The following is a 14,487-nucleotide window of genomic DNA, read 5'->3' on the forward strand; positions in this document are numbered from 1 at the left end:
GAGGAAACCAGGTATCTAGAACTGCCATGGCATGGGAGGAAACCAGGTAACTAGAACTGTCATGGCATGGGAGGAAACCAGGTAACTAGAACTGCCATGGCATGGGAGGAAACCAGGTATCTAGAACTGCCATGGCATGGGGGGAAACCAGGTATCTACTGCCATGGCATGGGAGGAAACCAGGTAACTAGAACTGCCATGGCATGGGAGGAAACCAGGTAACTAGAACTGCCATGGCATGGGAGGCAACCAGGTAACAGTCACAAACCAGGTATCTGGAACTGCCATGGCATGGGAGGAAACCAGGTAACTAGAACTGCCATGGCATGGGAGGAAACCAGGTAACTAGAACTGCCATGGCATGGGAGGAAACCAGGTATCTGGAACTGCCATGGCATGGGAGGAAACCAGGTAACTAGAACTGCCATGGCATGGGAGGAAACCAGGTATCTGGAACTGCCATGGCATGGAGGAAACCAGGTAACTGCCATGGCATGGAGGAAACCAGGTAACAGTCACAAACCAGGTATCTGGAACTGCCATGGCATGGGAGGAAACCAGGTAACTAAAACTGCCATGGCATGGGAGGAAACCAGGTATCTGGAACTGCCATGGCATGGGAAGAAACCAGGTAACTAGAACTGCCATGGCATGGGAGGAAACCAGGTAACTAGAACTGCCATGGCATGGGAGGAAACCAGGTAACTAGAACTGCCATGGCATGGGAGGAAACCGTAACTGATCAACTGAGGACAGGACAACAGTAATGAGATTACCTTTGGTGTTCATCATAGTGACATTAACCTGAGCAACTTATCTGACCTCAGAGGAGAGAGATACAATGTGAATGACATAAGAGAGAGAGAGAGGTCTCTTGTCTTCCCGTCTGACCGTGTGTCGTCCCCTGCAGGTGTTCAGCTACACGGCCAATAAAGAGATAAGGACAGATGACCTGTGTCTAGACGTGTCCAAACTCAACGGTCCTGTCATGATGCTCAAGTGTCATCACCTCAAAGGAAACCAGCTCTGGGAGTATGACCCCATGGTATGTCTGTCTGTCAACAGTAAACGACCCCTCCTTGTCTTTTCTTACTACCACTGACCCTGCTGAGTGTGCTAGTTGTTGTTTTACCTAGCTACCTTAAAGTAACTGTCAAGTGTTTCCACATTTCTATTAAATATGTCATATAATTCATTACAATATGAGTGAAATATTTAGTTTTCCTTCCAATTTTTTATTTATGAAGTATGATATAAAGCTGATTTTCTGTATTGGAATGGTGTGGCCCTACCCCAACAACTGAATGGTGTGGGCGTATACAAGTCATTCAAATTATTCACGCGAGTAGATCGCTGATTGGCCAGTGCATCCTCAGGAGGATGACATCATCATCAATGAGGAAATAGCACGCATTTTTTTAAACTGTCTTTTTGACATACCAGATTGAAGTGTTTTTTCTTTAATTTTATGCTTTGGCCACATGAATATAGGATGAGTCCACAACATATGGGTATGAGTTATCAGAATATTCACTTTTAAAAGTCAGATTTTCACAGGACAGTTACTTTAAGATGAATGCACTTTTAAACAGTAAGTTGCTCTGGGTAAGAGCGTCGCTAAATGACTCAAATATATTTAAAAAAAAATGTTTCTCTGTCTGTTGTGTCTGTAGAAGTTGACCCAGGTCTGTTTCTCTGTTGTCTCTGTAGAAGTTGCCTCAGGTCTGTTTCTCTGTTGTGTCTGTAGAAGTTGACCCAGGTCTGTTTCTCTGTTGTCTCTGTAGAAGTTGACTCAGGTCTGTTTCTCTGTTGTCTCTGTAGAAGTTGACCCAGGTCTGTTTCTCTGTTGTCTCTGTAGAAGTTGACTCAGGTCTGTTTCTCTGTTGTGTCTGTAGAAGTTGACCCAGGTCTGTTTCTCTGTTGTCTCTGTAGAAGTTGACTCAGGTCTGTTTCTCTGTTGTCTCTGTAGAAGTTGACCCAGGTCTGTTTCTCTGTTGTCTCTGTAGAAGTTGCCTCAGGTCTGTTTCTCTGTTGTGTCTGTAGAAGTTGACCCAGGTCTGTTTCTCTGTTGTCTCTGTAGAAGTTGACTCAGGTCTGTTTCTCTGTTGTCTCTGTAGAAGTTGACCCAGGTCTGTTTCTCTGTTGTCTCTGTAGAAGTTGACTCAGGTCTGTTTCTCTGTTGTCTCTGTAGAAGTTGACCCAGGTCTGTTTCTCTGTCTGTTGTCTCTGTAGAAGTTGACCCAGGTCTGTTTCTCTGTCTGTTGTCTCTATAGAAGTTGACCCAAGTCTGTTTCTCTGTTTTCTCTGTAGAAGTTGACTCAGGTCTGTTTCTCTGTTGTCTCTGTAGAAGTTGACCCAGGTCTGTTTCTCTGTTGTCTCTGTAGAAGTTGACCCAGGTCTGTTTCTCTGTTGTCTCTGTAGAAGTTGACTCAGGTCTGTTTCTCTGTTGTCTCTGTAGAAGTTGACTCAGGTCTGTTTCTCTGTTGTCTCTGTAGAAGTTGCCTCAGGTCTGTTTCTCTGTTGTCTCTGTAGAAGTTGCCTCAGGTCTGTTTCTCTGTTGTCTCTGTAGAAGTTGACCCAGGTCTGTTTCTCTGTTGTCTCTGTAGAAGTTGCCTCAGGTCTGTTTCTCTGTTGTCTCTGTAGAAGTTGACCCAGGTCTGTTTCTCTGTTGTGTCTGTAGAAGTTGACTCAGGTCTGTTTCTCTGTCTGTTGTCTCTGTAGAAGTTGACCCAGGTCTGTTTCTCTGTTGTCTCTGTAGAAGTTGACCCAGGTCTGTTTCTCTGTTGTCTCTGCAGAAGTTGACTCAGGTCTGTTTCTCTGTTGTCTCTGTAGAAGTTGACCCAGGTCTGTTTCTCTGTCTGTTGTCTCTGTAGAAGTTGCCTCAGGTCTGTTTCTCTGTTGTCTCTATAGAAGTTGACCCAGGTCTGTTTCTCTGTCTGTTGTCTCTGTAGAAGTTGACTCAGGTCTGTTTCTCTGTTGTCTCTGTAGAAGTTGACTCAGGTCTGTTTCTCTGTCTGTTGTCTCTGTAGAAGTTGACTCAGGTCTGTTTCTCTGTCTGTTGTCTCTGTAGAAGTTGACTCAGGTCTGTTTCTCTGTTGTGTCTGTAGAAGTTAACCCAGGTCTGTTTCTCTGTCTGTTGTCTCTGTAGAAGTTGACCCTGATCCACGTCAATAGTAACCAGTGTCTGGACAAGGCCAGTGAGGAGGACAGCCAGGTGCCCAGCGTCAGAGACTGTACACACACTCGCTCTCAACAGTGGCTGCTGCGCAACGTCACGCTGCCTGAGATCTTCTGACCGCCGCCTACCCACACACACATACACACACACACACACTGACGGAAAGAGAGAGAGAGTGAGAGGAGGGAAGAGGAGGAGGGCAGAAGGGACAGTCCACGCTGAATGGGATGAAGCAGGGCCCTTCTATGGTGTCTGGGAGAGGGAACATGTTTGGACTCAATGGAGGAGAGACTCATACTTTTATGAAGAGAGACTGGTGATCTTTTAAAGAGAGAGACCCGCTCCTGGAGAGACATGTTGTTAAAGAGAGAGAGAGACTCACAGAGAGGACTTCCATGGACAAGGCAGTCTCCCCAACGCTGCAAACTCATCACTTATGTTTACCTGACTGTGTGTGTGTGTGTGTGTGTGTGTGTGTGTGTGTGTGTGTGTGTGTGTGTGTGTGTGTGTGTGTGTGTGTGTGTGTGTGTGTGCGCAAATGTGTTCTCAAGTAAAGGTGGCTCATTAGTGAAAACATTTTTTTCATTGAGTTTTGACTCTGTTGAACTCATATGAAGGAAGGGTGTGTGTGTGTGTGTGTGTGTATGTGTGTTTGAGCGAGCATGTGTGTACATGTGTTGGGATATGCCCTCCTGTTGCAGTATTGTATGACTGTGCATGTATGAGGACAGCCCCATACAGACACCTAGCACTGTCTGTCTCCCTCTAGTGTTCCTCCCCTGAATTGCAGCCTAAAGAGGGACTCAGAGACAGGAGATGGAGACAGAGAGGGAGGGGGGACTCAGAACTCTCCAGAGAAGCACCGAGGAACAATGCGCTGAACCACAAACTGAACTGAATCCCTAATTGACAGACCTGCACTCCTACAGACAGATATAGAGACAGAAATAATATGTTTGTGATATACTGAGATTTCTATGTAGACTTTTTTACATGTCTTTGTTTATTACTGTGAGAGTTCCACAGAGCAGCGACTGTAGTTTATCTGTCTGTTTATGTCTTTAAGGTAAAGTGTTTAACATAGAGCTAATACGGCTGCTGGTTGACGTTGCCCTTAGTCACAGATCAAGAATCAGTTTACCCTCCCCTAATCCTAATGTTAACCATTATGGGTAGGAAACAAGAACTGATCTTAGATCAGTGTCAGGAGGCAACCTGATCCTCCTCCGCTAATACACACGTGTACACACACGGCCCTGGGCCTCTGCATATCTAATGTGATGGATCTAATGATCACAGTAACACACAGACACACACATAAATAATCCCACATACAAACACAGGTTACACACATACAGAAATAAACACACATACATACACAGGTTACACACACGCAAACAGAAATAACACACATTCAAACACAGGTTACACACAAACAGAAATCAACACACATACAAACACAGGTTACACACATACACACGTACACAAACAGAAATAACACACATTCAAACACAGGTTACACACATACACACATACACAAACAGAAATATCACACATTCAAACACAGGTTACACACGTACACAAACAGAAATAAACACACATTCAAACACAGGTTACACACGTACACACATACACAAACAGAAATCAACACACATACAAACACAGGTTACACACGTACACACATACACAAACAGAAATATCACACATTCAAACACAGGTTACACACATACACACATACACAAACAGAAATAACACACAAGCTGAACTAGACTGTCACTTTAATCTTCTCTATCATATCTTCTTCCTGAAGACGTCCTGATAAAACACTCCAATGGCTCCATCCTCCATGGTGTGTGTGTGTGTGTGTGCGCGTGTGTGTGCGCGTGTGTGTGTGTGTGTGTGTGTGGCGCTAACTCCATGCTAACCCCAGCCCGTCAACTCCACTCTTATCAGCACATCAGTTTAATGCGGTTTCTATATCACTGAACAGCACAGTGGAGCTGCATAGACTGTCCAGAGGTCAGTTAAGGGCAGTATCTCTGTTTCATACATTGACTTCTATGCTTTGTATGGTTAGAATAATATGGAGGCGGTTCAGGAATGCAGTAAGTGTTTGATCATGAATGTGGGAGAGGGATGTAAAGGTGTCCTACAGTATCACACTCCATAACCACTTATATATTTCTGGTCAACACAGACCTCTACTCATATCACTCCTTTACTTAACATCTCAACACCTTTCTGCTCATATCACTCCTTTACTTAACATCTCAACACCTTTCTGCTCATATCACTCCTTTACTTAACATCTCAACACCTTTCTGCTCATATCACTCCTTTACTTAACAGTTCAACACAGACCTCTACTCATATCACTCCTTTACTTAACATCTCAACACCTTTCTGCTCATATCACTCCTTTACTTAACATCTCAACACCTTTCTGCTCATATCACTCCTTTACTTAACATTTCAACACAGACCTCTCTACTCATATCACTCCTTTACTTAACATTTCAACACAGACCTCTGCTCATATCACTCCTTTACTTAACATTTCAACACAGACCTCTCTACTCATCACTCCTTTACTTAACATTTCAACACAGACCTCTGCTCATATCACTCCTTTACTTAACATTTCAACACAGACCTCTGCTCATATCACTCATTTACTTAACATTTCAACACAGACCTCTGCTCATATCACTCCTTTACTTAACATTTCAACACAGACCTCTGCTCATATCACTCCTTTACTTAACATTTCAACACAGACCTCTGCTCATATCACTCCTTTACTTAACATTTCAACACAGACCTCTGCTCATATCACTCCTTTACTTAACATTTCAACACAGACCTCTGCTCATATCACTCCTTTACTTAACATTTCAACACAGACCTCTGCTCATATCACTCCTTTACTTAACATTCCAACACAGACCTCTGCTCATATCACTCATTTACTTAACATTTCAACACAGACCTCTGCTCATATCACTCCTTTACTTAACATTTCAACACAGACCTCTGCTCATATCACTCCTTTACTTAACATTTCAACACAGACCTCTGCTCATATCACTCCTTTACTTAACATTCCACTTATCATTTTGGTTAACCTCTTCTTTTTAGTTGTTTTTTGTATCACACGCTTTTATCAGTTTGCCAGTCTGAGAGATGACGTCTATCATTAACTATTTCAACCTCCTCTGGTGGGGGAGGGGTTTACACACGGTTCTGACATTTCATTGGCTCATCTTTGCTGTGGAGGTGGGTGGGGGGGGCTTTACTTGACGGATTCATGTTTGATTGAATGACTGTACGATAAAGATGTGTGATTTCTGATTGGTGGGTTTTGACTGTGAGACGGGCGAGGACTGTTTGTATGTAAAGGATCGACTCTTGCCGGGGAGGGGTGGGGTTTGTTTGATTGACAGCTGTATGAGTTATATCCAGACTTCCACACTGAGCTGTTTCAAACGTTGTAGAAATAAAAGTCAGAACGTTTACAGAACACCACAACGACAACATGGACTCCTGTCTCTCTCTTTACTCACATATTCATGAGACAACAGATTATCTTGAACTCCGCCAGTGATCAGTCCACCAGTGATCAGTCCAGTAGTGATCAGTCCATCAGTGATCAGTCCACCAGTGATCAGTCCATTAGTGATCAGTCCACCAGTGATCAGTCCATTAGTGATCAGTCCATCAGTGATCAGTCCATCAGTGATCAGTCCATCAGTGATCAGTCCACCGGTGATCAGTCCACCAGTGATCAGTCCATCGGTGATCTGTCCATCAGTGATCAGTCCACCGGTGATCAGTCCATCAGTGATCAGTAACACACATTCAGGAGAGTAGCTCTGCAGGAACAGGGTTGGAGTTAAACCCTACAGGAGGGTAGCTCTCCAGGAACATGGTTGGAGTTAAAACCTACAGGACTGTATCTCTCCAGGAACATGGTTGGAGTTACAACCTACAGGACTGTATCTCTGCAGGAACAGGGCTGGAGTTAAAACCTACAGGAGGGTAGCTCTAGGAACAGGGCTGGAGTTAAAACCTACAGGAGAGTAGCTCTCCAGGAACAGGGTTGGAGTTAAACCCTACAGGAGGGTAGCTCTCCATGAACAGGGTTGGAGTTAAAACCTACAGGAGGGTAACTCTCCAGGAACATGGTTGGAGTTAAAACCTACAGGACTGTAGCTCTACAGGTACATGGTTGGAGTTAAAACCTACAGGACTGTAGCTCTACAGGAACAGGGTTGGAGTTATAACCTACAGGACTGTAGCTCTCCAGGAACAGGGTTGGAGTTATAACCTACAGGACTGTAGCTCTCCAGGAACAGGGTTGGAGTTAAAACCTACAGGACTGTAGCTCTACAGGAACATGGTTGGAGTTATAACCTACAGGACTGTAGCTCTCCAGGAACAGGGTTGGAGTTATAACCTACAGGACTGTAGCTCTCCAGGAACAGGGTTGGAGTTAAAACCTACAGGAGGGTAGCTCTCCAGGAACAGGGTTGGAGTTAAAACCTACAGGAGGGTAGCTCTCCAGGAACATGGTTGGAGTTCAAACCTACAGGACTGTAGCTCTACAGGAACAGGGTTGGAGTTATAACCTACAGGACTGTAGCTCTCCAGGAACAGGGTTGGAGTTATAACCTACAGGACTGTAGCTCTCCAGGAACATGGTTGGAGTTATAACCTACAGGACTGTAGCTCTACAGGAACAGGATTGGAGTTATAACCTACAGGACTGTAGCTCTCCAGGAACAGGGTTGGTAGTTATAAACATACAGGACTGTAGCTCTCCAGGAACATGGTTGGAGTTAAAACCTACAGGACTGTAGCTCTCCAGGAACAGGGCTGGAGTTAAAACCTACAGGACTGTATCTCTCCAGGAACATGGTTGGAATTAAAACCTACAGGACTGTATCTCTACAGGAACAGGGTTGGAGTTAAAACCTACAGGACTGTATCTCTCCAGGAACAGGGTTGGAATTAAAACCTACAGGAGGGTAGCTCTCCAGGAACAGGGTTGGAGTTATAACCTACAGGACTGTAGCTCTCCAGGAACAGGGTTGGAGTTATAACCTACAGGAGGGTAGCTCTCCAGGAACATGGTTGGAGTTAAAACCTACAGGACTGTAGCTCTCCAGGAACAGGGCTGGAGTTAAAACCTACAGGACTGTATCTCTACAGGAACAGGGTTGGAGTTATAACCAACAGGACTGTAGCTCTCCGGGAACAGGGTTGGAGTTAAAACCTACAGGACTGTATCTCTACAGGAACAGGGTTGGAGTTAAAACCTACAGGACTGTAGCTCTCCTGGAACATGGTTGGAGTTAAAACCTCTACAGGAACAGGGTTGGAGTTAAAACCTACAGGATTGTATCTCTACAGGAACAGGGTTGGAGTTAAAACCTACAGGAGGGTAGCTCTCCAGGAACAGGGTTGGAGTTATAACCTACAGGACTGTAGCTCTCCAGGAACAGGGTTGGAGTTATAACCTACAGGACTGTAGCTCTCCAGGAACATGGTTGGAGTTAAAACCTACAGGACTGTAGCTCTCCAGGAACAGGGCTGGAGTTAAAACCTACAGGACTGTATCTCTCCAGGAACAGGGTTGGAGTTAAAACCTACACGACTGTATCTCTACAGGAACAGGGTTGGAGTTATAACCAACAGGACTGTAGCTCTCCGGGAACAGGGTTGGAGTTAAAACCTACAGGACTGTATCTCTACAGGAACAGGGTTGGAGTTATAACCTACAGGACTGTAGCTCTCCTGGAACATGGTTGGAGTTAAAACCTACAGGACTGTATCTCTACAGGAACAGGGTTGAAGTTATAACCTACAGGACTGTAGCTTTCCAGGAACAGGGTTGGAGAGCCCTGGTTTATACCCAAGTGTTCTTGCTGCTTAGATCTATATAGTAGCAGATCAGATTTACTATATAGCAATGTTTTGCTGAGCCTGAGATAACTATTAGGCCAATGAAACAGCCACCTTGTGTACCTATACAGTAAAACAATGGCATAGGCCAGATTGTGGATATGGTGCCATCTCTGACACTTAACCATGAAATGCTGATGGTTTTAGCGTTGACAGCGAAGCACGGTTCCAGTTCCAGTCCAAAGATGCTGAATCCAGATATTACCACAGATCTTTCTGATGTCAAGAGTATTTTCATTAAAGCACTTCTCTATTTCTTTCATAGTTATAGAAGACACAACAGCCTCTATAATGAGTCTCTGTGGAGGGAGAGGAGTGGCGTACTGCCTCTAAAAGTCTCTGGTGAGAGAGAAGAGGGGGTACTGCCTCTAAAAGTCTCTGGGGAGAGAGAAGAGGGGGCTACTGCCTCTAAAAGTCGCTGGGGAGAGAGGGGGGGGGGTACTGCCTCTAAAAGTCTCTGGGGAGAGAGAAGAGGGGGCTACTGCCTCTAAAAGTCTCTGTGGAGGGAGAGGAGTGTCGTACTGCCTCTAAAAGTGGGGAGAGAGAAGAGGGGGTACTGCCTCTAAAAGTCTCTGGGGAGAGAGAAGAGGGGGCTACTGCCTCTAAAAGTCTCTGGGGAGAGAGGGGGGGGGGGGTACTGCCTCTAAAAGTCTCTGGGGAGAGAGAAGAGGGGGCTACTGCCTCTAAAAGTCTCTGTGGAGAGAGAGGAGTGGCGTACTGCCTCTAAAAGTCTCTGGTGAGAGAGAAGAGGGGGCTACTGCCTCTAAAAGTCTCTGTGGAGGGAGAGGAGTGGCGTACTGCCTCTAAAAGTGGGGAGAGAGAAGAGGGGGTACTGCCTCTAAAAGTCTCTGGGGAGAGAGAAGAGGGGGTACTACCTCTAAAAGTCTCTGGGGAACATGACACTAACGATGAAGTTAAAAGGTCAAAGGAATGTGAATGAGTGTGTTTGTGTGTTTTGGGGGATGGAGGGCAAAGTAAATTCTTCACATGTGTGCATAGCGAGAACATATTGGGCATTAAAGGTAATCCAGCAATGATATTATGTCATCATTGGACAGAGTAGATGTTGTGTTGAAGTTCTATCCTGCAGGATAGACCAAGGTCACCTATACCCAGCTGTGGCAATGAAGAGTGACCAGTCAATAGGTCAGCCTCTACAATTCAGAGAGGAGGACATTCCTACTGATCAAAGGTAAGAGGAAGGATACGACACCATTCTTCCATCATTTGGTCTTTTGTTGATGGTGGTGGAGATCTGGTGACTGAGACACAGACAGACTGTCTGACAGACAGACAGACAGACAGACAGACCCTTTAAACCCACTATGCTCCTTTGAGACTCCTCTTTCAAAGTCACAGAGATCTCTTCATCCGGCCATGGTAATCAAAATAATTGGCAACTGGTCATTTTCATACATGGCCCTAAGTATGATGGGATGTTAATTGCTTAATTGACTCAGGAACCACACCTGTGTGGAAGCACCTGCTTTCAATATACTTTGTATCCCTCATTTCCTCAAGTGTTTCCTTTATTTTGGCAGTACCTGTAGATTGTTAAGACTCTAACTTGAAATATCTATTTAATTTTTATATTTGTTGTCTCAATAGTTGGTTGAAGACAATGTCATCACTTTTGTGAAAAATGAGTTGAGGTTTGAAGGACTGAGTCAGAAGCAGATGAGAAGCAGAGCTTGCTGACATACTGGAGAAAAGAGCCTTTAGGGCTCAATTTGCATTGTCTACCCTGTGCTCAGAATATACAGATCAATGCAAAGTTTAGTTTGTGAAACTTTGATATCACATACCCCTTGATATTATTTGTAAGTATCTTATAAAATGTTTTAGGTATATGTCCTTGTAAATCTAATTTGCATAATATAAAAAACACAATCCGTCAGTTTAAACTAGAAATATAATTGTTTTTTGTATCTCAATCCACTGCATCCGCCTATGTCCCACTTCCGATCTGCGGTGAAAGGTGACAGAGCTGGAGTAGTGTTTGTCAGACCATCGGTCTTCTCACAAAATCGTCTGTGGTGTCCGAATGGTTTGGCCTACAAACTATTATTTCCTTTATGGAAAGGAATGAATAAGAATATGTACATATAAATATATGGATGAGCAATGGCCGAACAGCATAGGCAAGATGCAGTAGATGATATAGAGTACAGTAAAAACATATGAGATGAGTAATGTAGGGTATGTAAACATTATATGAAGTGGCATTGTTTAAAGTGGATAGTGATAAATTTATTACATCCAATGTTTAATAGTTAAAGTGGCTAGAGATTTGAGTCAGTATGTTGGCATCAAATTAAAGTTTATTTGTCACGTGCACCGAATACAACAGGTGTAGTAGACCTTACAGTGAAATGCTGAATACAACAGGTGTAGTAGACCTTACAGTGAAATGCTGAATACAACAGGTGTAGTAGACCTTACAGTGAAATGCTGAATACAACAGGCGTAGTAGACCTTACAGTGAAATGCTGAATACAACAGGTGTAGTAGACCTTACAGTGAAATGCTGAATACAACAGGTGTAGTAGACCTTACAGTGAAATGCTGAATACAACAGGTGTAGTAGACCTTACAGTGAAATGCTGAATACAACAGGTGTAGTAGACCTCACAGTGAAATGCTGAATACAACAGGTGTAGTAGACCTCACAGTGAAATGCTGAATACAACAGGTGTAGTAGACCTTACAGTGAAATGCTGAATACAATAGGTGTAGTAGACCTTACAGTGAAATGCTGAATACAACAGGCGTAGTAGACCTTACAGTGAAATGCTGAATACAACAGGTGTAGTAGACCTTACAGTGAAATGCTGAATACAACAGGTGTAGTAGACCTTACAGTGAAATGCTGAATACAACAGGTGTAGTAGACCTTACAGTGAAATGCTGAATACAACAGGTGTAGTAGACCTTACAGTGAAATGCTTACTTACAGGCTCTTACCAATAGTGCAAAAAAGGTATTAGGTGAACAATAGGTAGGTAAAGATATAAAACAACAGTAAAAAGACAGGCTATATACAGTAGCGAGGCTATAAAAGTAGCGAGGCTACATACAGACACTGGTTAGTCAGGCTGATTTGAGGTGGTATGTATATATGGTTAAAGTGGCTATGCATATATGATGAACAGAGAGTAGCAGTAGCGTAAAAGAGGGGTTGGCGGGTGGTGGGACACAATGCAGATAGCCTGGTTAGCCAATGTGCAGGAGCACTGGTTGGTCGGGCCAACTGAGGTAGTATGTACATGAATGTATAGTTAAAGTGACTATGCATAAAAGATAAACAGAGAGTAGCAGCAGCGTAAAAGAGGGGTTGGGAGGGCACACAATGCAAATAGTCTGGGTAGCCATTTGATTACCTGTTCAGGAGTCTTATGGCTTAGGGGTAAAAACTGTTGAGGAGCAAAGATATACAAAGATATACCTGCAATCCTTCACAACAGTGCAGTGGACAAGGCCTTGTAGAGTTAGAATGGACACCTGGACTTGTTCCTCCGCTTCTTTCTGGGCCTCTCACTGGATTCCAACCACTTTCTGCTGCGAGACCTTTTGAGTAAATCAAGGAGAAGATCAGAGAGAATCCCTCTCCAGGGCGGAGCATCAATCTTTTCCACTGTCTGAGTTGAATGACCATTCACTGGTAGAGATCCAAAGCTATGTGAGCTCAGGAAGTCTCTCTAAAGAAGAACTTCACTGACATGTAATCACTGTCTGTTCTCCAAGTGTACAACATGACTCTGAGTGCTGGTTAATATCAGCACTGAAGAAATGGAAGTCTTGGGAAGATCAACACCTTATGTAAACCTGAGTAAATCATTTTTTGTTGTTCCTTGCTTTAGCAAACTGGACATGGAGAAATGTTGTTGAAACAATTGAACCGACATATGGAACGTTTACAGTGAATGTAGTCTCCGCAAATGCAGAAAATTGCCTTTAAATTTCAATCTCGCTGCTCTTCCTTGATGCAGATTTAATCTAGGCACAAAAGTTTCCCATTTGAACACATTCTGGTAATAGGAGCAAGGCATCACAATGAAATCTAAATTAACCCATGAAAAAACTATAATTACAATAATAAGAATGTTGACATATTTTGTTTCATCAGATGCCTGTGAGCTCACACCAGATTTCAACACCAGACATCCAGCGCTCTTTCTGACAGAAGGAAACAGAAAGATGGTGTACATAACAGACAAATGGACTGACTATCCTGAGCACCCAGAGAGGTTAAACCAGTGGTCTCCGATGCTGTGTAGAGAGCCTCTTTCTGGGCGCTGCTACTGGGAGGCAGAGTGGGAGGGTTATGGGGCTTATGTAGGGCTGACACATAGAAGACTTGTTAGGAAAGGAGGGAATAATGACTGTGTGATTGGCTACGATAACATGTCCTGGAGTTTGTACTGCAATGACAAGTCCTATGATGCCTTTCATAACATAAAGATCACCCCCATCCTTTAACCATCCTCCAGCTCCCGCAGAGTAGGAGTGTACCTGGATTGGCAAGGTGGTACCCTGTCCTTCTACAGTGTTTCCTCTGACACACTGACCCACCTGCACACATTCCACGCCACCTTCACTGAGCCACGTTATGTGGTGCTATGGCCTTGACTCAGCTATTACCCTGTGCAGAGTAAGACAGTTCTGAGTCCTCAGGCAAGTCACCTCCTGCTCCAGCACACATGTTCTAGTCCTGTTTATACCTGGAGCTATAACATAGCTTTGTCCTGATCTTGTCCACATTCTGATTGTGCCTACATTTTTAGACAGGTGTAGACAATCAAAAAACACATTACCTGATTGTGATCAGATCTTCCTTCCCACCTCCGGAGGCAGACAGGCACCCACTGTGTCTGAATATCTTTACAAGTGTAGATGTATCTGGACACTAAAACCATTTATATCATCATCATCCCACCTTCTAAATCAGGCCCCCTTTTGAAGGCCCTCGGATCAACCCTAAAAAAAACTAAACCTAATGAACTCAGTCAGGTTCTCAACTTACTGTCAAATAGTAGAATACAAGAGACCATTTCAAAATCATTTGCATACAAGAAGGGACGAGGAAATCTGGTCACTATGCCGACACAGTGGACGGATGAGAGACACATTTTAATACCATGTGTAGATGCATATCTGACAAAGTGGGCACAATCTGAAAGTGGACAAGGACTTGTTGGAACATGGACACAGCCTGACTTCAGGACTCTAAATCAGTGGGAGTCATTTTCTCTCTGTGTTTTTAGGGTAAATAGCCTTAAGAAATGCTGCAGGAAAAATATAAATGTTTAGTAATTTGTCATTGTTATTTTATTCATGTGGTTTGT

The 14,487-nt window shown here is 43.8% G+C and overlaps 1 protein-coding gene across 2 annotated transcripts in view; it reads left to right on the top strand.

Moving 5' to 3' along the window:
* The window catches only part of galnt1 (UDP-N-acetyl-alpha-D-galactosamine:polypeptide N-acetylgalactosaminyltransferase 1), a 66,881-nt gene extending 62,375 nt beyond the window's left edge, over positions 1–4,506 (top strand). For both annotated transcript variants that reach the window (XM_036962002.1, XM_036962004.1), the window contains 2 exons: positions 911–1,045; positions 3,149–4,506. In XM_036962002.1, coding sequence (XP_036817897.1) covers positions 911–1,045; positions 3,149–3,295 — 282 coding nt within the window. In that variant the 3' untranslated portion in view covers positions 3,296–4,506. The remainder of the gene's footprint in view (positions 1–910; positions 1,046–3,148) is intronic.
* Positions 4,507–14,487: the final 9,981 nt, after the last annotated feature.

The sequence above is a fragment of the Oncorhynchus mykiss genome, chromosome 2 (assembly GCF_013265735.2).
Source record: "Oncorhynchus mykiss isolate Arlee chromosome 2, USDA_OmykA_1.1, whole genome shotgun sequence".
NCBI lineage: Eukaryota > Metazoa > Chordata > Actinopteri > Salmoniformes > Salmonidae > Oncorhynchus > Oncorhynchus mykiss.